Below are 26,362 nucleotides of genomic sequence, written 5' to 3'. Positions count from 1 at the left end.
TAATTTTTTTTACTGCTCTTCTTATCTACAGAACCTGCACAAGGCAAAGAAAAGAGGATGGGTCAGGAAATCAAGCGGGCTCTGCCGAACGGGTTAACTCTCTGAGGCTCCGCTTTCTGCTCTGGGTTAACGATCTCCATGCACCGATCACCAACACCGGTGTCAGGAGGCTGGTGCCCATGTGAACGCTCCTTGAACTCAACAAAGTTGATTTCCTTCCTTCCTGCAGGGTTTTAATGCTATTTAAACATAGTGTAAATTATGCTTGAGGTTTAAAAAGGAACACATATTCCTACATACGTTCATCTCAGTGGGGAGTCCACAGAAGTGTTCAGAAAAATACATTTTCAGTGAAAGGTGGCTCCAGACAGGAAGTTTTTGTTGGAGAGGAGTAAAGATTCTGGAAGCCTGCTTCAGGCACTTTTGCAAACTGTGTTCCTATTCCAGGAAGCCTCCAAACAAGGAGTTTAGGGACAGGGTCACCCCTGATAAACCCACTGGTAATTGGGAGCCCCGGGACAAGCAAGCAGACTTTCTGGGTCAGGGGTACGGTGGGGAGCCTCTGATCATCTAAAGTCACTCTGTATGGGGGAAACCTGCTGCCGAGAGAGGATAAAAAGCTGCCGTATCTTGTCTTCCTCTGCATCCCAAACAGGCAATGACGAAATGAGAAGAGAATACAGCATCTGCATATTACACTTTATAATCTGTTTCAGTACATTCCCACCAAACACTTGTGACTGGCTCGCAGTCTGTGCCCAGGGGCGGTGAGCTGACATCCCGTGCCCGACTCCCAGTACTCACCAAACTGATTAGTCCTGCAGTGTCTCAGGGTTCGGACAGTGTCGGCAATCATGTGCTGCAAGGGAGAGCAGGAAACGTATCAATGGAAGGGTCACTTAGGGTGCTGCGGGGGTAGCGCGGTACCTGCCGGGATGGAAGGATTTTACACCCTTGGGTGCAAACAGAAGAGCTGTATTTGGAACTGGACTTTAACTGAGAATATTGAGCTCAGATTACAAAAGGATATTCAGTCTTCGTCTGCAGAAACAGCACTCATCCCGGGCTGCACAGAGTCCAACTGAGCCCTGGGTTTCCACGTGTCATGGACTCTAACAGCCCATTGTTCACACAGTGTCAGGAAATCCAGCACCCCCACCCCCATCTCCCTGTCCGAATCTGCCTAGGCTTTTCATGTCAGGGGATGTTTTGCCTGTTCTCCGTGAAGCCTTTCTGAGATTTCCCTTCCGAATCTGGGAGGCTCCTTGGGACAGTATAGATTGGCCTGTGTGGTCGGCACTGCTCGGGATCTTTGCGCCTCCTCGAGGCTGGGTGCCACCAGAGGGCTCTGCATGCCTAGCACCTGTCATATGTCACACGGTGACTCCCGCATATGTGTTGAATGCCCGTAGGAATACTGGTGGCATCAAAGACTCAGTATCTCAAATCAGGACAGGAAAGGAGATAGTTACAAAAGGCAAACATTTTCTAAAACACCAATGTCATTACAGAGACTGTTCTCTGTTTATGATTTACACTCCCTCCTATGGTCTTCAGGATTTTGCTTTAATTTCTTTCTTTGAAGTTCTCACTGATCTGCAGGCAAAAGTCTTCTTGACCTTATGGCTGCCTTTGACCAGATCCCATGAGCTCATACTCGGGTACCTCCAACAGTCTTCTAGCTCTCTCGTTGTTAGTGTTCCACCATGAAGGAGAAAGACAGCATTTAGGACAACATTCTGCACTACTATTCCTCCCCTCCGGTTGCTAGAATAATCTCCGAACACTGTTGCCATCATGTTTTAGTCCTCTGGAAAATCCACAGTGACTTTCTAATTTGCTTCATCTCAAAATCCAAACATCATCCTATTATTCGAGAATCAACATTATTCATTATCTGGTCCTCCAAACTTCCCCAAACGAGTCATTATCTTTCCCATCCTGCGTGTACACACCCAGCAAAGGCTCATCCATATACAGCAAGCCCTCAATGAATTATTGCTTAAAGAATATTAGTACAAAATTTTTTAATTTAATATCTGTCAAAACTATAGAAACTTTGTTTGAACGTGACCTACTTATTAAATTGTTCTCCACTGTATTTCTAATTTATTTCTACTCAATAGTGGAAAGTTAAATAGGACAGTGATTAGAGCAGTAGCTCAGGCTGCCTTTGTAAAGGAAATGAGACGTGACTCATGTCTGTGAATGTATTGTTACGTTTCCTTCCCCAAATTTGACCGCTATTCCCAGGGCAGGTCTCTCATTCTAAGCTATGGCGTCACACTGATTTCTATCGTGTGCCATTCGTGTGGCTCACAGGAGCGTGGGCGGATGCAAGGCTGAGTACCGAGCGCCGCAGTGAAACCCGAGTCCTGGTCCTCATCTTTGGCTTTCTTGAAGCAGGAAGGAGGAGGAGGAGGAGGAGGAAGATCTGGTAAAGGATGACGCTCTCGACATGGAGGAGTTGAGAAGAAAAATAGAAAAACGTCTGTTTCTTCGTTATTTAATAGCTCAGGGCTGAAACGGTTAGAGCTGCTGAGACAGCAGAGGGCACGACAGACGTCTCATTAGACCCAATGCGCACTTCTGGGCCTTCGCGTCGTTGGACTTAATGGGTTGGCCTGTTTCAGCCAGATAGAGAGAATACACTGAATTATTTGCTAGCTGGCTTAAGCTAATATCCATCATGAGGAATTGGCTTCTCACCAGTTAATTCAGTTAGGTTCTATTGGTTCATTATTGTGAAAGATGATCCTGTTTTTGCTTAAGCGATATGCTGTTCCTTGCTAAGAAACATTCCTTCAAAATATTGACTCCATTAGGAAATTCAGTTTCCTTCCCCAGCATGCAAGTAGAACACAGGGCTGTGTATAATGTAAAATAGATTTCTGTCCTTCGAAAAAATGTGAATTCACCCTGCTTTCTCTGTGCAAGGAGGGGGTCAGCATGAGGCGGGCTACATCTTAAGTGCCATTTACTTTGAGGACCAGGAACTCCCCAATATTACAGAATCTGCTGTCTCTCTCTCTTTTCTTTTTTAAATTTCATTTATTTGACAGAGAGAGAGAGAGTACAGGAATGGGGAGTGGCAGGCAGAGGCAGAGGGAGAAGCAGGCTTCCCGCGGAGCAGGGAGCCCGATGCGGGGCTCGATCCCAGGACCCTGGGATCATGGCCTGAGCCAAAGGTGGATGCTTAACGTCTGAGCCACCCAGGCGCCCCATCAAATAAACAAATCTTAAAAAAAAAAAGGGCACAAATCTATCATCCTCCAGTGATTAAAATGGAGCTATGACAAGATATTCCAAGATGTCTGTCTCCCAGATTCTAGGAATTTGGGTTTTTAAGTTGCACAGGGGTTCTCTGCCGCCTCACCCTCTGTGTGGTGAGTGAACCTGATGGTAAGAGTAGGGCGCTTATGAGGCAAAGGTCAGACGCCAAACCTCGCCTGGGCTCATCAACTTGGACTGCTCTTTGGTCATGGTCTACAACCCCTGCCTTCCTCAACCTGCTGTCACAGGCCTGACCTCGTTCACAGGGATCCGAGGGTCAGTTCCTAAAAGAGTTCACACAAACCCACTATCATTGCTGAAAAAGTCACTCGAAGGTCAGGATCTCTGGACAGTCACTGGTATCATCTCTACGAAGGACAGTCTCATCTATGATACTAAGGTTCATTTATCAGACAGACCCATCCTTGTCGTCAACTGGGCCTCTTTGGAGCCCTCCGACCTTACACTTGGCTCAGTTCTTGCAGGCAACCCGTCCTCTGTCCCAGGCCAGTCTGAAAGGCGAGGAGGAGCCCACTACATGAGAAAAAAACCTGGGAAGGTCCTAGAAATAATTCAGGAAGAGGCCTTCCGGTAATGTCTAAGGAGGAACTGACTGAGGACCTTTCACTGGTGAGCAGGGAGAGCCCTATGCTAGAGCTGCTGTCTCCACAGAGGCACGCTGTCCATGGGCTGACAGAGGCGCGGTACTTGCCCTCACACACACACACACCCCCTACAAATTCCACCTTCATATCCGAGTGGGGAGCACTGGAGATGAACACACCTCCCCAAAAGCTTTCTCCTGAGCCCCGGAAGCAGTGCACACTAAGACACAGAGCGATGCCTTTCAAGCAGTTGAGCTTAGCCTCCCGAGTGTGAATTCCTTCTGACAGAACCTTACAGTTTTATTTCTGGCTCAGTAACACACCCTCGACCTCTGATGTGAACATAATGAAGTTCCATTTTCAAACCTAAAAAACAGATTTTCATATTTGGTTCTCAAAACCTTGCTAGCACCCCTATTTCTAACTGGAATGCATTTTAGTGACAATGCATAACATGTGGCAGATAAGCCCCTGGAAACCTCGATGCATTCAAAGGAGAAAAATACTTAAACCATTTGTTTCTTGGAGCAAGAAAGAAAAGCATACACTTTCCTTATAGGGGGGAAAAGGGAGAAATAATGAAATTTACATACCAGTTTTTCAAAATTGACAAGATTATCCAAAAATGTTTTATTTCCTTCATGAATAAATGTTACATCTGAAAATTAAAAACAAAAAGATATATGTGCTGTTAGGAATGGATCATGAGTCAGGGCTAAGAAGGTCTAGATGCAGTGTAACTTATTAATTTTTCTTAAACATTGTGCATTATTCCATAATTTGACAAGGCAAATTGAAATTGAATCTGTATGGTATTTGATGTGAAAAGGCATAATTTATGTGTCTGTGTGGGAAGATAACATAAATGCAATGATATATTTTGTACTTACGGTGAAGTGCTTGACTTCAACTTAACCAATATAACTTAACCAGTCCACTATGTTTTTAGGCCAGAATATTGAGCAGAAGAGAACTAAATAACCAGAAACAAAAGAATTTTAATATCTATGTGTTTGCTTTTTAACAATTCCTGGCAAAGTGTATGGGGCCTGCTTTACCTAAAATGTTAGAAGATCTAGATTTAGATGTTTCTTTTTTTTTTTTTAAGATTTTATTTATTTGAGAGAGTGTGAGAGCAAGAGAGAGAGACTGAGAGAATGAGGGGGGTAGGGGCAGAGGGAGAAGCAGACTCCCTGCAGAGCAGGGAGCCCGACAACGTGGGACTTGATCCCAGGACCCCGGGATCATGACCTGAGCCGAAGGCAGATGCTTAACCAACTGAGCCACCCAGGTGCCCTAGATGTTTCAATTTAGATTTTTGGGTCCAAAAGCCAGTGCCTGATTGTGTATCAGAAGTGAGGAAAGGGACAGGTTAGAAAATGGCAAAGTTTCTGGCCCTCCTTGATGGATGCAAAAAAGAATCACTGACGAAAAGAACATAAGGAAAGTAGGATGAAGGTATATTTTCAGAGGAAGGGAAAGTTACATTTGGTTTGAGCCTCACTGCATTTAAAGTGGCAGAAGATATTCAAGCGAAAATCTCCTTTTGGTTGCAAAAAAAAAAAAAAACCCAGGAAGTGCCTCCTCAAGAGAAAGGGATTTGGCAATTAGTTAAAATAAAGATAGCAGCTGAAGCTCAATGAGTGGATGACTCATAAAAACTCAGTTCAGAGGGTCAATGACTGAGCACTAAGGGAATCCTCAAAGACAAGAATCAAAGTAAGAAATATATTACAGTTAAAAGAGCCTGCAAATAATCATGTTAGATCACAAACATGGAGAGCAAACCGAATGAAAATTATCTTGTTAGAGTAACCTGACATAAAAGAGGGAAAAGAACAGGTTTAGATTCCTATAAATAGAAAGGGAAAGCATTTGTATCTAATCAAGACTTTTCATTCTGGTCCCTATGGGGCAATTATGAGCTAGGTGCTCTGGAAGAAACCTGCCTCGAATGCATTTGGCCGCTGAGCTTTGACAGCCCACCAGGGGGCGACACGAGTTACATAGTTACAGGATACCCTAATAACAAACCTTTCCTCAAGGCATTCCTTACAGCTTCCAGTATTGACTGCAAAGTTTTCCTAAGATTTTCCCCCCTTCTTTTAAACTGATGTTCTAACAGGAAAACAATTCACAATTACATGATCATCTGACAAACTCTCTGGTTATTTTATAATCTTTCATGACTTTGCTTTCAGAAAAGAACTACAAGCTTTCATTCTGTGACACCATATTTAGGAGAGAGTAGTCCTGGGGCACCTGGCTGCCTCAGTCAGAAGGGCATGCAACTCCTGACACCTCAGCGTTTTAAGTTTGAGCCCCACGTTGTGTGTAAAGATTACTTAAAAAATAAAAAAAACCCTTGGGGTGCCTGGGTGGCTCAGTTGGTTAAGTAGCAGACTTGGTTTCAGCTGAGGTCATGATCTCAGGGTGCTGAGATGGAGCCCCACATCGGGCTCCCTGCCCAGGGTATATGTAGTCTGCTTCAGGATTCTCTCTCTCCCGCTGCCCCTCCCCCAACTTGTGCACACTCTCTCTCTAAAATAAATCTTTTTAAAAAATCTTAGAAAGAGAGTAGTCGACCCAGTTAGCTCTTACCTTTTTTTGTGTGGCAAATAGCACTCTGTGCACTCTATCTACATCACACACCACACACCACCTAAAAGCCTAGTCTCCCTTAACTCCCTGACACCTCAGGTTACAAACGCCATCTCTGAGTCCCTTGGTCCATTTCCCCTGTGTTACATCATTGTCATCCTCTCCCTGTGTTCCCATGGATAATGATGAGGGGTCACAGCAATAATGGCACTCATCTTTATTAACAGCATCAGACACAGCATTAACAAAAGACTGTAAGGTATAGCCCTAGCAGGGCAGAATGTGAAGAAATTGTCGGCCAAAGAACACGAAGCTGGCCCACGATCACAGCTCCCCCTGTCCCAGCCAGGATTCAAACCCAGGGAGCCTGGTTCCTCTCACCACTGTGTCTCTCTGGGAGCTCAAGCTGAATAGACCTGGGCATGTCTTACAACCCGTCACAGTCGCCTTGCCAGATTTATGGCACATGGAGTGTGTCTGCAATTTTTCAAGTTTCCCTGGTGGCTCCCTCTCTTCTCTCCAGCCTGAGGTCTCCTCTCTTCTTGGGTGGTCTCACTTAACCCCAACCCTCAGGGGCTTGGGGGTCAGCTGATGCTGGCATGAGAATAGAGCAGGGAAGGTGCTTAAGGCCAGATGGGAAGGAGAGAGAGGCTGGAAGGGGCTGCCACCCAAAAGGGGCTCAAGGGACTGAAGGCTTTGATGCAGGTGAATGGCAGGTGTGTGAAGAGGAAGGTGTGAGAGAGATAAACCAATAAATGGAAGGAAGGAAGGGAGGGAGGGAGGGGGGGGGAGAAAGAAAAGAAAAGAAGAGAAGAGAAAAGAAAAGAAAAGAAAAGAAAAGAAAAAAGAGACAAAGAAAGAAAGAGAGGGAGAAATCCGGGATCTCAGAACTTAAGCCCTGGGCTATGAAGCAGTTCAGGGTACCCACCAGGCTGAGTGTGTGATATGAGCACTGTTCATCTGGAGACACCTGAACACTCTCCAAACACTTCATATAATAGAACCACTGGATGAAACGACTCCATTTGGAGATGGCAAGTAAAAGAGGAGGAAGAAATATACAAGCACCCTAATATTCCTTTTATTTAAATGCCCCTGCAAATCTGCGGTAATCATCTTGGCTCTGAGATACACACACAACCCACCAGAGGACCTCGGTTCATCTTTACACACCTGTTGATATTCACTTGTTGGGAAGGACTACCATCTTCAAAAACACTGCATGGTACAGACTGTTCGGCTGCTTCTGACTTTAGCTCAGCTGGATCCTTTTCCCTACACTTATTTAGGGTTTTCCATTCATCTGCTTTCTGAACGGATTCCATACCACAGTAGGGGGGAAACAAAATCAAAAGGCAAGAATTCAACTGGGAAACAGAAAAACTGATGCTGGAAGGATCCTCAGGTTAAGAACTCACTTGATAATCTTACTTACGCTTACTGAGAACTGACCGGCTCACAAAAATGAAACATGGGAGTCCTAATCCTTCTTAACACCCAAAGAGTTCAATTTGGTCCTTTTTCTCTAACTAACAGTAACCCAAAGTGGGAGGCACAAGGGGGAGAGGGGCGAGTTTTCACTAAAAGGTTCGTTGTTCTAAAGTAGTTTATCGCAACTTTAAAAAAATTTTGCAATTAAAAAACCCCAAAATTAATTCTGTTTATTTTTTCCAAAATGTTTTGTTTCAGGCATGATACATACATATTTTAAATTTTCACCAGATATTCCTTTGGAGATTATTTCAGACAAAAACAATAATTTTAAATACAATATAAAGTGCTAATGGTGTTTATTTTTATAATGACAAAATATTTAAAAAGGAAAACTAAGTGCTTATTTAAACTCAAGAAAGCTTCTAACAAAAAAAGAAATAATGTTTAATTTACTAGAGTGAATGTATTTTCAGTAGAAAAAAAGGAAATTTGTTTTGCTGCCAACAAAGAGGTCTAGATAAACTCAGTAAAGCAGAAAATTGCATCCAAGCTAAGATGTGTGAGACACTTGACTGCATTAAATATTTTTGGGGGAAGATCACAAATGTACAGCAAAAAGCACTGCTCATATCTAATTAAGCTAAAGGGACATTGTCAACTAATTTCTCATTACCTTAAAAGTTTTCTTTCAAAATTTTTTCTGCTTAAAATCAATTCCTTTCCCAGATCTGTCTTCATTTCCTATGTTTCCTATTTGTGTCTAAAAGATTCTAGTGTTACTTCCCACCTGCCACCCCCACTCTCCAGTTGAGGATGTTGTTTTATTTTGCAAATAAAAATCAGAAGCCTGAATAAACTTTTAAATTGTTATTTTGGCATTACAATCTCTCCCTATCCCATCCATTTACATTTAGCAGAATCTTTTCAGCTTGCATGAACCATCTGCATGCCTCAGTGGTGTTAACAGAGTATTGTTTCAGGAAGATTCTTGCTTTATACTAGATGCAGAATGGATGAGAGGCTGCCGGGATCACAGCAACTCGGTAATTCTGCAAGCTCAAGTTGTTCTAGGGAGAAGCCAAGGAGAGAATATCAGCATCATTGCCAGTGGGGGTAGCGATGGGGGTGGGGTAGCGATGGGGGCGGGGTGGGCTGGGAGGAGAATGGCCCTGCCATCCAGCAAACTAGTTCCCGGGCAGCTCATTTCCAGAATCACATTTATGAGTCCAGTTATTGGGGCCAGACCCAGCAGAAATTACAAGCCTCTGAAGGGCGGAGGCTATATAAAAAAGTCTTCCTATAAAATCCCTTGGAAAGAATCAAAATATGGCCAAGAAAAATGACCAAATCCCTTTTTCCTGGAAAGCACATAGGTAGGCTATATACTGAATGTTAGCACAGGCCAGACTCAAAAGAACTTCCTTATAATGAACCCCCTTGGTTTGAAAGAGACCACTGAGATCTCATTAGCAAATCTAACTAACATGTTTCGGGATAAATTATTTGGTGCTCTACAGAAGAGAAGTCAGTGGACCAGCTTGCAGCCGTTACATACTTTCCCAAATGGATGCCACTCCTGGAAACACAGTACATTCTCCACCAATAATTTTCATAAACTATATTGCTGGGGTTGACCATAGGTATGTCTCTCACACACCAGCAGCCTGGTAAATTAGCTCTTGGAAATATAAGCTGCAAACGCAGAGCATGATCTGTTTGGGTTCTTTCTCTCAGCCCTCTTCTTAGTTGAATTAAGTGGAGGGTCAACTCCAAGAAAATAAGACTGCACTTAGAAGCAGAGCAAACTAAAAACACAAGTTTCCAGTGCCAAGTTCTGTGAATCAGGTGAAAATGCTTTGGTATCTCTCAAACACAATTAAGTATTTCAGCTACCTCAGATATAACGGAGCATTTGAAAACCGACAGCAAGCAAATGTGGTTAGGTTTGAATGTCAAAATTACTCTAAAGAAATATACCAAGTCTCTCTCTCTTTTTTTTTTTTAGCCCTGTACAGTTACAGTGATACATTTCTGCAGATGGAATTGGACAGCATAAAAGATAGAAAATTGTTACCTTTAAGCAACAGGGGCATGAATGGGATTTTGGGTGGTTTCATCTTTTTGAATGCATCTCTGTAGGCTTTGTGATTCAAGGAAGGATCCTGCCAAACCAAGCAGATTATAAAGAGAAAGAAAAATCAATGTGCTATAGAAACAATTCTAAATCCACTTTTGCTATACAATTTGAACATGATGTAGATATCGAGAGGTTCTTTCTCAGAACAAAGTAGATAAAGGTTTCCTAGGAGAATAAACTCACTAAATTAGGGCAGGAAATGTAGGCAATGAATAAAAGTCAACTTATTAGTTTACAATAATGGGAAATGACTGCAAAAGGGAGGCACCTTTTGATTGCCCTATTATTTTCCTCAAACAGGTTCTTTAAGTACAGTTTCCTCTGCATAATTTCTATCACGAGTTAACCCCAAAGTCTTTTGTAGGTACACTGCAAAGAAAAACCTCCCTCATAATGCACGGACAATACATAGAAAATAAGAGAACACTGTTTTATTGTGTTCTGAAAAGCACCTAGACATTTAAAAAAATCTAAACCTAAGAAATGGTAGAAAGGAGAAAAAGGAGAAAAGAATCATGCATAAGATATTGACTGCACATTCCATTTATACCAATTAATTTTGTAGACATTTGAAATGGACTATATACTTAAAAATCTGCATTCTGGAAATCATGTCAAAAGGACCATTCTCACTACCTTTCTCCATGGAGAGGAAGAAGCATTAACTGCCAACTTCTTTCCTCCATAAAAAGGAAAGCTATAGTTTAATGTACGAGTGATCTAGTCTAATGTACTAAGTGACCAAGACTAGTGGTCTAGTGTAGTCAGACAGGGTGAAGTGTGGGTGCTAGCCACTGCAATCTGGAAAGAAATTCGGCGCTATCAATTGATTTGAAGAGTAAGTCCCGTTTGGCTCACTACTTACTGTTAAACTTTCAAGTTCAGAGAAAAGTTTCTTAAACTTCCCAGGGATTTTCTAAAATCAAACAAACAAAATACAAAGAAGAAAAGGTCAAAGAAGTCTTACTTTCAGAGGCACCAAGGGGGGAAAGTTTATTAAGCTGAGCTTCCATGTGTCACGCTTCTGACCACAAACACCTCTATCATTTGATTCTCCTCCGATTGCTTCTCACTATGCAATCTTCATCATTCCTTAATGTGACATTCCCTTGGAGTGTTGCTAAGAACAGTTTAAAATAAGTAACGGCCACATGACTCAGGGATCTAGCTGGTTAGACATTCCACACACTGGTGATTTTTCAATACAAACTGGGATTTCATTTCCATATCCCACTTTTGGCGAATGCTCTCGACTTCTCACAGAGTCTTGCTGAGTGGGAAATAGTAATACTGGCTGGCATTTTTTTTTGCTTAAATGATATAACTGCATTTCACAGCAGAGGGCTAAATGGTGAAAGGCCATAAAAACCCTAACTGACGAAGCCTGCACGCCAACGGGTAGGACTGCTGAACTGCAAAGATCCCCTACACCAGCCGGTGGCATGGGAAGTCACAGAGGGTAGAAACTCAGGCCCTCCCCAGTAGTCAGTCAATCTGAATTTGAATTCCCATGCTGCCCCTTTCCAGCTGGGTGGTTTGGGGTGAGTCTCCACTTGCCCTCCTGGGGTCCAACGGGAATTGGTTCTGGACCTCCTCCATTACCACACACTCTGTTCTAATTGGTCCGGCCCATCATGGATCAGCCATGGCACGGATGCAGAGCCCTGCACATAGTAGGCCATCCACATGCCCATGAAATGCATGCTGTTTGAGTTGAATTGAATTCTTTCTCCTCTCAATTTCTGCACCTCAAGCCTTCTTTCCAGGTTTAATTCAAATTCCACTCTCCTCTGACCCTTGCTGGCCATTGGTTTCCCCCTGCTCTGATGGATTGTGGCAATGGTTGTCCACCTCCTTTCATCTTATGATGCACGCGCAGGTCTTGTTTGCTTAACCAGGGCAGGCAAGCCTTTCGTTTCTTTTCTTTTGCACTCCTCTAAGGAGAACTGACCCTGACCTCAGGTCACCACCATGCATTCCAATGGAGAATGGCCCCTGATGCAAAGAAAGTGAATCCCTAAGATGCTCAGAGCCCTGTGCTGACATCTCATGTAAGAAAAACAATAGTTGGCCTATCTTGCAGGAGTGAGAACTGGGAACCATATACAGAACGGAGTAGTGACAGGAGCTGAAGCTGAGGGGACTGCAGAGAAGCTAAGGAGAGCGCATGAGCCACACGCAGGTCAGGGCCATCAGGGAGCAGCCTTGATGGTGAAAGAGAAAGGCGGAGGGAGAGAAATGGTACACACAACAAGGTAGCCAGTCAACAGGGAACAGAGAGAAACAAACAAAAGCCCAAAGAAAGAAGGTGATGGGGCCAGGGGGGAGGCCAGAGCCCTCTATCTGTGTCTGGCCACACTCAGGGATGCCCTGGTTTCAGCTCTTCCCACATATGCCCTTAGAGTCCATGTCCCAGAGCTTGGGTTAACTTGAGTGGGCCTCTCCATCTGAGAACCCAGGTAGACCCCATCATGCAACAGGGACACAGAGAGAACCCAGACTTGGGAGGCCTGAAACTTAACACTTTGTGGGCCCTCGTTGAAAAAAAGAATACAAAATTACTTTACTTCTGCAAATTTTACAAAGGTATACATCATCCACGTGAACACACTGCCAGGGGGGCCCTGCAAGAGAGAGGCCTGGAAGCTTACATTCACTAGCATCTCAGCAAATCTGCTTCCCGACACGTTACCACTTTTGAAAGGACCAACATGGGGCTGGAACCACACAATCATGGCAGCAGAGCAGAAAAAAAATTCTACCTGTGGAGCATTTTACAGTTTTTATCTCCTTCATATATATATATGTTATGTATATAAAAATATATATAATATATATTTCATGTATTTTATATAAATAATAGAACCATTTTGAAGACCATTTGATCAAAATAGTCCAACCTGACACATTCATTTTTAACTTTTTTTTTCCCTCGTAGTACTTATTTAAACCATCTAAATCGATTTATTTTAAAGAAAGGCCTTTCACTGGAACATTTCCCGTTCAGTTTTATTTATCTCTAACACCCCTCCCCTTTCCACATGGACCCCCAAGGCTCACCTCCCAGGTCTGCGACAGCCGGCTGACAGAAGCAGTGTTGAGACCCATCACAATAGCAAAGAAAGAATTCAGGTTTCTCTGGGCTTTGCAGCTACGGAATAAAGAAAGCACAAGGTACTTGGAGCAACATCCTTTTGCCTGATGACCACAAAAGATAAAGCTGAAAAGACTCTCCTAGGCCACAGAGTTCAAAGTCCAGGGCAGCGATGAAACTCTGCTCCAAGACCAACACACACTGAGTGCCCCTGTGTGTGTGGGGGGGGTAGGTGGTGTCCCCTCCACCGTTCCTCACACAGGTGACAGATTCCAAACACTCCAGCTCATTCTTACCTCTAGGAAAAGATCTGTGCTCCAGACACCCTCTGGACACTTCAAAAGATTCCTCCTTTAAAAAAATCTATTTTGGATGATGCACTTACGATTTCAACTGAAAACTCTTGAATTCACGTTTCTTTATATGTAGCATACTCTCATTATAACAGCTCTCTTGTCCCATCTCTGTATTCAGGATGCTGTCGTTATGTTTTGACAGACAAGCCCCTCTCACCTCACCCCTCACCAGCCCAAGCTCCCCCTGCCATGACATTCAGGCACATTTTCTTTGCTATCAACCATATAGCTACTGTATTACGTATCTATGTAAAATATGGCATGTATTGTGGGGATACTGTCCCATGTTTCTCATTTAGAGAAAAAAAGGCGGAAATAAAGTGCAAAATAAAATCACATTGAGCTCCATTCACTCTGTAAGCTTATCTGTTCTGCATAACGTCAATCATGCCCTTCAACCTAATTGGTCAAAATTCCACTCATTTTCAAAGCCTGCAGAGGAAGCTTGGTCTCCCAGGTCAGCCAGGACAGCCTGTGGGTTCCAGACACTCCTTCATCTGGGGCATTTTAAAAAACCACTTCTCCAAGCAAAGTTTTTAAAATTAAGAAATTACTCTAACTTGATAAATATGAAGAAATACGAAAGTGCTCAACAGTAAGCCGGGGCATAAAAAGTACCAGCTTGTCCCAGATGCCCCCTCTTTTCCACCGCATCTCCACCAGGGGCTCATATGGAACTTGGGGACAGTGTATGTGTAACTCCAAGTCCTGCTTTTTCAATTACACTGTGTTATAGCGTGTATTATTAATTCTTCACTATCATCATGAATGGCTATATAACTTCATCAAAAACATTTCATGATCTGTTTACTTATTCCCCTATTGTTAACATTTAGGTTATTCTCAATTCAATTCAATACAGAATGCTACAATGAGTATCTTTGTGCATAAAACTTTTTAACTGGATTTATAGTTCCTTTAATTAAGTGAGACATTCAGTCATTCATAACATGATTGGTCAAAAGCTATCTTGACGTTAAAGGTTCTCGACACATACTAAAAACCGTCCCCCGAAACGGTACGGCTTTCCGGCGACACAGGCTGTGTATGAAAGTATCTAGTTCAGAGCCAGGAGAATGGATGGGGCTGCTTCCGGAGTAACACACAGAGCTGGCTGTGCCTGGCAGGTCCTCCCTAAGCGGCTGCTCCCAGTGTCAGTTGGGGGCTGCATACTGCCCAAGTACAGCTGGGCCTGGGCTCCAGGGCAGACCAGGTCCCACCAGGGAGCATGTGGGAAGTTCCGTCCCCATAACAGTGGAATGTGGAAAGACACTGCTGCCTCCATAGCTAGGGTCCGAAGTATCTGGGGTAGACACCGTCCTGCAGGCCCCTCACTGCGGAGCCTCCATGGGCATGGGCTGTGCCTCTCAGAGTCTTCCTTGCCTGGTGTCTGGCCCTGCCTGCAGCTCTGGGGTCGGTGAGAGGACCCAAAACTCAGTCTAACTGGCCCCTTCATCTGGTTTCTACCAACTTTCTCCTGGGTGGACGCTGCTGGTATATTCCATGAATGAACACATAAAGATGCCTCTGGGTCAATGATTTAGAAATCCACCTGTTTTTGTAAATTATCGGTGATCAAAGGCATCCATACTTGGCCTCTGCTTCCCTTTCTGTCTCATCACCCCCCTGGAAAGTTCACACCAGCCAGAACAGACGTGAGGCAGCTCCATGGCTTGGTGTGCTGATTTGAGGTTCCTCTGTGGAGAGGTTCCTGTGGTTGGGAGAACTGTCCCACCCCTGGGCCACAGGCACCTCTGTGGGAGGCTCTCTCTGACTCCCAGGTCCTCCCACTTACTACATGATGGAAGCCCACGGTCCTGTCATTCCTCACTAGACTTTAGGTTCCTCACAGCTAGAGGATATATCCATTTCATTTTTATATTCTGCCCGTCACCCAAATACCCAGGATACAGCAAGCCTTTCGGAGAGCATTTGCTGGAGTTGAAAACAAGACTTTTTGGGGAAATGGTCTTATTATTATTCATTATAAAAAGGTTTATTACTCCTCTTTTTATTGGGCATCATTTATCTGTCTGGAATCTCAGATAGAATTCTCATCTTTTTATCTTTTAGCTCCCATCAACAATTTTCCTGGCTCAGATCTCTTTTGTAGTTATACTTACAATAAAAAAAAAAAAAGCACATATAACTAACGTCTGAACCTATAAAAAGAAAAAAAAACGCTTTCTCTAGAAGACAAATTGATACAGTACAAATACTGGATACCAATCTGGTCTGGAATCCTTTGTTACCAAGGTTCGTTCATTCCACAATAAGAACAAACTGACACTGAAACATTCCAGTTTAGCAAACATTCCTTTGTCTGTGTGAGGGTATAAACTCCACTCAATCCACAGAGGTGGGGGATGGGGAGGGCGAGAAGGAAGGGAAACATGAATATGCAAATAGATGCCTTAGGCAGGGGAGACACTTCATGATCATGGAAATTACTGTTTTCCCTTGGTTATTCCTACTAGTGTGATTATGAGGAATTTAACTTTATGTTTCTGTTGGCATTCTATTCCATGGGCTAGGGATAGAGAGACCAGTACAGTAAATAATTCAAGAGCATGGGGCCATATGGAGAAGATGTGAATATATTTCATTTCCCTGAGGATAGATATAATCTTATACTGGAACTAAGCTGTGTGGTGTCATTTTACTCCTTGGGACATTAATGTCCCATTTCTCCAAATAACTGGCATTTATAAGAAAGCTTTTGATCCAAAAGAGCCTCACCTTTACGAATTTCACAGGCCATTTGGAATGCACTGGCCAAATAAAAAAAAAGGAATATTCACCATAAAAACTGTCCAAAATTTAGGAATATCTGTTGTATCTCTCTCCTTCCATTCCCAGTCACACCAAACACCAGGTTGGGTACTTCTATTATCTCTTGCTAGGTAAACAAGATACCCTACTTCTGGGGGGTCTCTTTGCCTATAGTTCAGTCTATGTGCTACCTTCAGATCAACCTTCCTGAGGGACAGCTCTGATCGTGTCAGTCTCCTGCACAAAAATTGCAATGAACCCCTGTCTTCTCAATTCAGTCCAAACTCTTCGATCTGAAATTCAACATCCTTCACAATTTGGTTTTATCTTCCTTTGCAGATTAATCTCCCACAATTTCTGTATAAATAACACTCCATTCTGGTGAAAGTGGATGAGGTTCCTTTCCCTGACCATATGTTGTCTGCCTCCACTGAACCTCTCTGCCTCCCTCCTCCAGTGAGTTTCACCTCCATGGAGAGTAAGCACTTCGGAATTCTTATCTGTCCAGTTCCCCCCAGAATTCAAACACAGCCTTGAATGCTACTTGTTTGCGAATCCTCCTTTTCCACATCGTTGGCATACGAGCTTCCCCTCTCCAAAGCCCCAGCAGAATCTGATCTCAGAATAAGGCACTCCCTGTTCTATTTTGCACATTAGCCATCTGAGTTATCAAAGTGTCCCCTTCAGCAGGTTGCAAACTCCTCAAAGGCATGGATTGGGTGTAGGGTCAGTCTGGTTTCCCAATGGAAATGCATGGTTCCCTTGCAAGGATCTGTACAAGTAATGAGTGATCAATACACAGTTCCTGAACATATTACACTGCTGTATACTCCAAAACTGTTTGATGTAAAAACTATTTTGGAAGACAAAGGAGAAATAAAATGGGAAATAGAAGCAACTGGGAAAGATTCTCATTCACGCTGCCTACTTCTGTCGGGAGGCTGTCCGAAGAGCAGTCTCAGGATACTAATCTGGTATTTTAAGAGATGCTCTCAGCAAGTTACTAAAATGTCATTCAACTAACCTTTACTGAGTCACTGCTATTTACCAAGTTCTGCATCAGGCATATCAGGTTTGATTAGTCAATGTTTGATTAGTAATGGCCCCTGTCCTCTGGAGGCTAACACAGCCAAGTGAAGGGATTCTATATAAACAGAGAAGTTTAATAAATATAATAAAAAAGTTAAAAGGGAAAAAGCACGTGTGTGAGGGAGAGTGGGGGCAGGGAGTAGTTCACCCTGCATCTGAAAGTCAGAGATGGCTTCAGGAAGGAAGCAACCTTTGACCTTGGTCTTAAAGAATGACAGCAATTTGCAAGGTGGAAGTGGTCATTTCGGCAGAGCCAACAACGCCGCGTCCAGGCCTGGAGGATGGCGTGCGTGGGACAGACAGCCATTCAGAGGGGCTGTAGCATGGCGCGCACCCAGTGGGGGAGGCTCCGAGTTCAGGTGGGACCAGCCTGGGCTGGGCCTGCTGAGGAATTTGCAAAGTCCACACTGTGGGCATCAACCAGCCAAGAACAGAATCCTAGAGTGCACCTGATTTGCAGTGATTCTCCCCTCCCATGTCATCTTCCCGGTTTTCCCAGCCTGCTGTAGCTCGCTGGCCACACTGTAGTTCAGCTGCGGGACAGAGCACGTGGGCGCTGGCTGCTTAACCGTCCTGCAGCACGGAGCAGGGGGCTGGAGTATTTTGGCATTGGTATTTTGGCATTGACTTTAAAGTATAAGCACTTCAAATGCAAAGACATAAATATTCAAGCACAGACCTTTTCAATCATTTGGTCACTTAACTCAGTATTCTACTTTTACCTTCTAACCCTTCTTATCATCACAAGGGGAAAAAGTGTACTCTCTCAAGGAGACGAGAGGAATTGCCCTTTTCACCGCCAGGAACTCACTGTGCAGCGATTTTGATGAATTTTTTCACCAGCTGCACTCGCTTGCCCAGCTGGCTGCAGAGCAGGATCTCCGTGGCCACCCAGAGCTGGACTTCATTGCATCTCTGCAGCAGAAGGCTGAGGTTTGCGGTGTGCTCCCCACTGCCTTGTCGGCTGAAGGTGAAGTAGATCAGCTCTTGCTGCAAGAAGATGGATTCACACCAGCATTTATTTTTAGCACAGAGACAAGCTGATACAAAAGTCAGTCCATTTTTAAGAGCTGCCTCAGTTCGCCACTCTCATAATGTGTCATGAGAATAGAACAATAGATTCAATTTGAAACAATGCAGTTTTAGAGATGCCTTATTAAATAATGTTCACCTAGAATCCTCAGGAAAATCTTATTTTAGAATGTGCAGATGATACAGTTTTACACGAAAATCTAAGAAGTTCTAAAGTTTAAATCACAGGCTGAATCAAATCCAAACTTCCTGAACTTGTTATACCGGCAAAAACAAGTAGAAATGATTGTCACTAGTATAGGGAGATTCTTTCGACAAGGGCTCTCAAATTTTAGTGTGAATCAGGATCACCTAGAGGCCTGTTACAGCTCGCTGGGCCCCATCGCCCACATTTTCTCATTCAGTAGGTCTGTGGTGGGGCCCCAAACCTGCATTTATAACAAGTTCCCAGGTGGTGCTGCTGATGCTGTCTGGCTACCCACTCTTTGAGAACCACGGATAAAAGATACAGTAAAATCATAAACAGAAAGAGAGTGAGATTAGGGCTAGGTCCAAAATTTACAAAATTGAGCAAGACGAGTGACTATTTATATAGACTGATCATATGCAGAGCAACAGAAGAGATTTGTTTTTAAATGAAGGGGTGTGCGCACTCTCCCCTGCTCCCACTGAGAGAGCAGCACAAGCAGGACACATCCTACTCTTACTAACATTTCCAAAGACACAAATCATTTAGCTTGAAGGAGTTCACTACTTGCTTAAATTTAGATGATAACGTTGGCATTTTTTTAATGAGGACATTTAAAAGACATTCCAAAATGAAAGCGAAGCTCAAGCCCCCAAGTTGGGCATGAGTTTCTTCAGAAGGAAAGGCTGTTTTGTAATGAAAAATTTCCCTACATGGCAAAGCAAACGCAACATATGGTTGCACAGAGCTGTCTCATTTTTCATCTCCTGACTCCTGTGAGCCTTTCCGCTGGCTACATTTATTCCTTAGTTGTCAGTAGTATTTTGTCCCTAATCTATTATCTTATAAATGTTTAAGCTGTCTTCAAAGGGAGGGTTGATGAGCTTAAAAATTTGAAATATATCTCCAAAGTTTCAAGAAAGTACTTTAAGTCTTGCAGCATAGTCTAAATGTATAGAATGTTCTTGAGGGAAAGAATGACTCTATGTGTATGCTGGTATGTGCATAAATATGATTCTTGTATCGCTACCGTGAACTTTATGGAAAAAATAAAAGAATCAATATCAAAGTTGTCAAATGTAAAATGGCTCTTCAGTTTCATTAGAGCTTCATAAACATGCAAATATTAAGTATTCACACGTATAAAAATACAGCATTTTTATACTACACATATGATTATATTAGGAACATATAAAGCATGATCATGTATTCTGATTTTCCTAGGTTTGGGTCAGTCTTTCAATGTATTTCAAGTCCCCAAAAATCTTTTGGGCTATGGCATCCTAAGCATAACTATATCACCGGATGATGGATCTTCTTAAAACTGAGTCACATACAAATACTCTTCAAAAAGAATGCAAAGTTAAAATAGCACTAGCATTTTTTATCTTTTCACTCCTTACTTACCTCGTGAATCGAATTGAAGAGACTCCAATCAAAGTTCATTAATTCCAGAGCAAGATCCCAAGTGTTCATTCCCAAAATCCTTATCGACCTTTGCTGTGATTCCTCATTTTCTGCAAATGGGTTCTAAACCGACAGACAGAAGCAGAAGGATCCTCAGTAATTCCCAAATGTTTGGCGCTGAACTGTCTGGCCACAGAAAAGCCACTAGAAGCCCAGATTAGGAAAGTAATCTTGTCTGAGTGCACTTAATATTTTCCCTGGTCTGTTCATCTTTGGTGAGTTACAACCAATTTGGGAAACAGCCTTGGAAACGGCAGAATGTGATCAATGATACTTCACTGAGTTAGCCTGCCCCTCCCCCCAGACACACACACACACACACACGCGCGCGCGCGCGCGCGCGCACACACACACACACACACACACACACACACGCCCGCGCGCACATGCACGCATCCACAAATCTGATTATAAAACACTGCCCCAGCAGACAGCGTAATGAAAGCGAAAGCCCTGAAATCACTTTGGCTTCTGGTAAGAATTAATGTGCCAGCAGGTCAGTATAAAAACAAACAAAAGAAATGTCATGGTGCACTTCAATAAAGACAGACATGGCTTTTGCAGGAAATACGTTTAACAAGCCTCATCCCAGACACACATTTACAAATTTTATTAAAATGCCTGTGGAAAGTGAAAAAAAATTTAAACAAGAAATAAAAAATAAGTTACTTCATTTATACCCCACGGCGGATGATTATTTTAAGTATCTGTGGCTTTACCTACACAAATAGGTATGAGTCTGGTAATAGCATTTCCTTAAAATCTGGCATGGAATTATTAAATGTCACCAAAACTTTAAATATTTTGTCACTGTTAAATTTGTTAAAAATTATTTGGTATTTAAAAAAAAAATATTTGATATTTTCTAATTAAAGTACAAATTCTCCAGGGGCATCTGGCTGGCTTAGTCCGTAAAGCACATGATATTGGGGTTGTGAGTTTGAGCCCCACATTGGGCTTAGAGTTTATTTAAAAAAAAAAAAATTCTCCCATTGAGGGGTTGGATTTGAGTAGTTAGTGATGTTAAAATTATTAATGACTTGGAAAAAAAGATGGGACTTTGCAAAAATAAATGACATGCCAGGATGAAGAGAATATTTCAGGTTCCGAATATTAATTCCTATTTTAAAACTGCAAAACTATTTGCATTTTACAAGTTTTATTGTTATGAAAAGGTTTCCTAATTTGAAGGAAAAAAAAAAAAAAAGGCAAAAGGCCTCCCCACAGTTTCTCCACAGACTTGATTCTTTTCAGTGCAGGTCAAAGTACAAATTGTCCCTGTAGCCCAGAGTGGGACACAGTGGGGAGCTCAATGAGGGTGGACTGAAAGAATGCGTGTGCAAATACTGAGTAGGGGAAAGCCCACGTTTCTCATGGCCTGATTAGTTTGGAACCAGATAGATGCCATGCTACACTGCAGGCGTTCAGAGGGAGAGCCAAGAGCTGGGAAGTAACATAAATCTCTGCATACTAATTTGGAGATGTAAGGATATTTTCACTTGGCTTTTTATCCCTCCTGCTTTTTCTCCCTAAATGCACCCTTTGCCCTGGTACTGCCCTCTGGTTGTCCAAGGCTGTCTACGGCCCTCTCCAACAAACACTTCCTATTTCTCTAACCCATTCATTCAGGGCTCTAATTCCCACCTTCTGAGAAGAGTAACTCATCTATATGTAAGTGGAGTGGGTGCTAGTGGTTCCGCATGTTATCTATCCTGCCCTTAGAATATTCCATTTCAACTGAAATCTTTTGGAGATAAAACACTGAAAGCTATGATTCCAACAGGGGAATCTCAGGCAGGATGCAGAGTTGGAAACGTTTGAGGGCAGGATGGCAACTGGCTTATCTGGGAACATACTTCAGAGCACCCGTTTATTCCACTAGGACATTGCTTAGGCCTGCCTTCTACTCTTCTGAAGCTGGCCCCAGATGGTGGAAGGAGAGCTCTGGAACTACCAGGAAGTCTATGGGTCGTACGAGGAAGGAGGGCATGGAGGACAAGAGTGTGAGTTTCCACCATCATCCAGGAGCTCCACAGAAGCCAGAGGGTAGATCGTCCTCCTTCATAGGGAGGGTTAAAGTTAAGCCAGTCTCACTGTTTACTCAAGGATGCTGTGCATCCTGTTCATCATGGTTCCCTGATGGAATTACATCATGCACAGACACAGGACCTGTGACCTGCTGAAGGACACTCCGAAGCAGAGAGGCCCAAGTAAGACAAAAGTTTCCCTCTGCTTTGCTCCCTCATCATATACAAATGAAAGGTATGTTAGAGCTTCAGAAGCAAATATTGGCCTGGAATCCTAGCACTTTCCCTTACTTGGCTGCAGGAAGCTAGAGTAAGGGACTCCGCCTCTCTGAACTTCACAGGGTCACTGGGAATATTAAATGAGATACTGTATGTAAACTACCCAGCACCTAACTGTCTGGTAGTAAGTGCCAAAAATGACAATGATTAGTATTCTGGTAGGTTGATACTTGAAGATAATTTTACATAAAATATTTTTATTATAAGCAGTTTTGGTTAACCCATGTGGTATATACATCCCTCAATTATAAATACAACAGGAGTCGCCTAGAAAAAACCATCCCAGTCAGTGATGGCTCCGTGAAGTAGACTAGGACCATGTCTCTAGATGATACTATCACCGTCTGGCAGAGCCTGCTCTTTATGGGTGATGGGTCTGAGGCCTGATCCTACTATGCAGAAAGCAATCACAAGGCTGAGGTTTTTAGGAAAGTAAGAACGACAAATCATCTGCTTAGGTGTAAATGTTCTTACATTTGAAATGAAAATAACTTACAGCATGGGTTCTACATTTCTTCCAACTCTTACTCCTCACCGGCATCCCATGTACCATTGTTATGAGCCTATCTTACAGGGGAAGGCTGATAATTGACCCTTTCTTCCAGGGAATGGTACACTCAAAGTGTGCCAAATAGACCAAAACAATACAGTCTCTTTCCCCCTAAATTTGCACAGGGTACATTTCTCAGCCTGATCTCCTCATATCCATCAAAAAAGAAGGAAGGGAATTAAGATTAATGGGGGGGGGTTACTTCTCTCATATCCCTTGTTTCAGAGGCCCAGAGGGAAGCAGGGTTTGACTCAGGAAAGGCTTAGGATTCCTCAAGGTGTACCTGTCTTTGATTTGCAAAGGTGGTGTTGTTTGCCAAGTATATTATTACTGGCCAGAGGAGGAAGTAGTTCAATGTGTTTCTCTAACATTCATTATAAAACATACAAAAATATGACTTTAGTCTGCTGTTTGTGTTTCAAGTAAAGGCTAAAAGTCCTTACCAAAGTGTCAGCTAGGTCTTTTCTGTAGACATATATCCGACCTGATGCTTCCAGGGATTTGGAGATGGCCAAGTCATCTGGCTGAAGTTCATGCTTCTCTTTATTTAAAAAAAAAAACAAACAGTAATTAGAAACACAAGAACAGTAGTAGGCATACACAGTATATCTAAAGAGTGAGAATTGCCAAAGAAAAATATTTAAAAGTACATAGAATGCAGATTTAATTCAGTTCCGCAAACTGTGTTCAATGGCACCAATGGGACCATGGACATCACTGCTCAATATCCATAAAGTGGAAGCCTTTTGCAATTCCTTCTTATAATATTTAGTCATTTTTTTAGAACACAGTTTAGGAAAGAAAGTAAAAATCACTCATAATCCCATCACTCGGGGATGCCTGGGTGGCTCAGTCCATTAAGTGTCTGCCTTTGACTCAGGTCATGATCCCAGGGTCCTGAGATTGAGGCCCACGTCGGGCTCCTTGCTCAGTGGGGAGCCTGCTTCTCTCTCTGCCTTTTGCTCCCCCTGCTTGCGTTCTCTCTCTCTCACTCTCTCTCTCACTCTTGCTCTCTGTCAAATAAATAAATAAATAAAATCTTTAAAAAAAAAAAAATAATCTCATCACTCTAAGATAACCATAGGATGGTAATGTTGGTAACATTTGGGTATGTTTTTGTTCTGATCTTGATGTGAATGTGTATAAACAACATCCACGCATACATATAATTGCAATTATTTACACATATGCATTCATAATTAGTATGGGTACATACATATACATTTGCAGTTATTCCATATATGGTTTTATATTCTGATTTTATTAAGCACTTATCCACTTGTCAAAATTAATTATGTATGTCATGTTTAATTGGTTACATAACAGTCCATTACACCATCATGTAATCTTTCCTCTATTGTTGACCAATTTAATAGTTTCCAATGTTTTTGTCATATCAATTAGATGGCAAGATATATATAAATACTAGCACGGGGTCTGGCACATAAGAGGGGCTCGATAAATGGGATCTATTATTATAGCAGCCATAATATATACTGCTGAAGTCAGCATCCTTATGCATAAATCGTTGGCTGCTCATAGATGATTTTTAAAAATAGATTCTCAGAAATGGAATTACTAGGTCAAAGGGGAATGAATATTTTTTGAAGTTTTTGATACAAACTGCCAAATTGCTTTCAAATTCTTACACTGACCAATACTGATCATTCCTTGTGGTAAGTTTGCTATTTAGCTAAAACCAAAAATAGATTCTCTGTTTATTTTAAATTTCTTGACTACTGGAAAAGCCAAGTATTTTTCACGTATTCTTCTCTTTCCCTTATTACAAATTATTCCTGTCCCTCAGCCATTTTTCTACCACCGTTGGAGCTCTCTTATAACACAATAGCCTTCTTTGTAGAAAAATGTCCTCCTCTTAACTACAAATTACAGATGGGAATTGACTAAACTAATCCTCAAGTTTATTGCACTGTAACATGATCAGCTTCTAAGTCAGCCTTTTAGTTACCCAGCATGGTTGGGGAACACTATATTCCATGTATCTTTTTCTAGATAACTTAATCAGTTCAAAGACCAAATTTTGTTTTGAACATTTCTGCTTAATACCAAGTACACAAATGATAATCCAATATATTCTTTATGGCCCAGCATTATAAAGATCAATAGCACTTCCGTGTCAGGCCATTGACGTGTGTGGTAAATGATCCCACATGGCTGGGCTCTGAAGTTCTTCCATCTCTCCTCCCTCTTTCTCTAGCTTCAATTTCTTGCAGCCTTGTGTGTGCCTATGTTCACCTTACATCGGAATTTATGAGAGCCATTCTGCCCTTGCTACAGAATAAAATGCCATGGCTTTCTGACAGTAACTTTTCCATTTTCTGGGAAATATTTTTTGTCTTATTTTCAGGTTTGTCACTAAACTCTAAAAGATAAAAGCTCATAGAATTTTAAGCTCTGAAAAACTAGGCAGGTAGGTTTCTGTTACTACATACATTATACCTACTCAGGGTATAAAGCTAGAAACCTACTGAAAGCCATGAGGATAATAGCCCCAGTCCTTTTAGAAAAATCCACAAAACCTAAAACATTTGCAACATTTTCAAACTTTTTTTGACAAAAAGAAAATAAGAGTAGATCTCACTGTCATTTCATTTTGAAGTAGTATCTAAAACATTATTTACTAAAAATTAGGTAATAGAGCAAGGAATACATTAAACACTGTTTTTCTCCTTTTTCTTCATAAAGCATTATTGTTTGGAGGATATGAAGCTACGGGCGGAAAGGTTCTTAACAGACCAAAGTACTAATTGATGGGAAATGATGGCACATTTCCAAATCTGTGGGATAATTCAGGAGATAAGCTGGTATTTCTAGAGAAGATTAGCAATGAGTCTATACACATTAGAACGACATTGGCCTCCCTGATGAATCTAATTTAATAGAGTGTAAAAATGGTATTTCATGGCCATCAAATAGATATTGGGTAGTAAAAGAGCTACTCATTACTTTCCAGATTCACGTGTGGCCCTGGGCTGACTCTGAGTCAGCCCCAAGGGAGAGAGGTCTCAGTCGTGCTACCAAGTTCACTCAGCGTCCTTCCTCCTCCAGAATGGGGACCCGATGACTACTTACCGTCATGGTACTTTCTTGAGAGGCAAATGTTGGTTTTGATGAAGCGTAATATTGTTTAGAATCATTTAATATTTTTGGTCACTTAAAATTAAAATACGCATTTATCTTATCTATCTGGAATGTCTGAAATATTTTATTAAAAATTCAACACTCTCTGATTAAAATTCATGTAGCCCAGATGTTTCTCCCACTTTTGCTCTTTTTCTCTAGATAATGTTTTGATGGGATGCACAATTAGGGCCCTGTGAGAGGGAGGAGAGACTCTCATTAGGCCCAGGGAGAAGGGCTATACGCTTTGCTTATGCAATCCGCTAGCTTATAGGACCATTTACCTGCTTCTGAGTAACAAAGCAATAGAAGATTCTG

At 42.3% G+C, this 26,362-nt stretch overlaps 1 protein-coding gene across 5 annotated transcripts in view; it reads right to left on the bottom strand.

Annotated features, from left to right (window-relative positions):
* The window catches only part of RAPGEF5 (Rap guanine nucleotide exchange factor 5), a 508,053-nt gene that overhangs the window by 6,335 nt on the left and 475,356 nt on the right, over positions 1 to 26,362 (bottom strand). For all 5 annotated transcript variants that reach the window (XM_032401958.1, XM_032401959.1, XM_032401957.1 and 2 more), the window contains 8 exons: positions 23,347 to 23,444; positions 19,988 to 20,110; positions 18,173 to 18,351; positions 13,111 to 13,201; positions 10,916 to 10,966; positions 9,988 to 10,075; positions 4,472 to 4,536; positions 805 to 859 (listed from right to left, as the gene is read on the bottom strand). In XM_032401958.1, the coding sequence (XP_032257849.1) occupies positions 805 to 859; positions 4,472 to 4,536; positions 9,988 to 10,075; positions 10,916 to 10,966; positions 13,111 to 13,201; positions 18,173 to 18,351; positions 19,988 to 20,110; positions 23,347 to 23,444 (750 nt within the window). The remainder of the gene's footprint in view (positions 1 to 804; positions 860 to 4,471; positions 4,537 to 9,987; positions 10,076 to 10,915; positions 10,967 to 13,110; positions 13,202 to 18,172; positions 18,352 to 19,987; positions 20,111 to 23,346; positions 23,445 to 26,362) is intronic.

This window comes from Phoca vitulina, unplaced genomic scaffold (genome assembly GCF_004348235.1).
Source record: "Phoca vitulina isolate PV1807 unplaced genomic scaffold, GSC_HSeal_1.0 scaffold4, whole genome shotgun sequence".
NCBI classification, from domain to species: domain Eukaryota; kingdom Metazoa; phylum Chordata; class Mammalia; order Carnivora; family Phocidae; genus Phoca; species Phoca vitulina.
The sequence above is the reverse complement of the archived record's forward strand: the minus strand, read 5'-3'. Positions and strand labels throughout refer to the sequence as shown.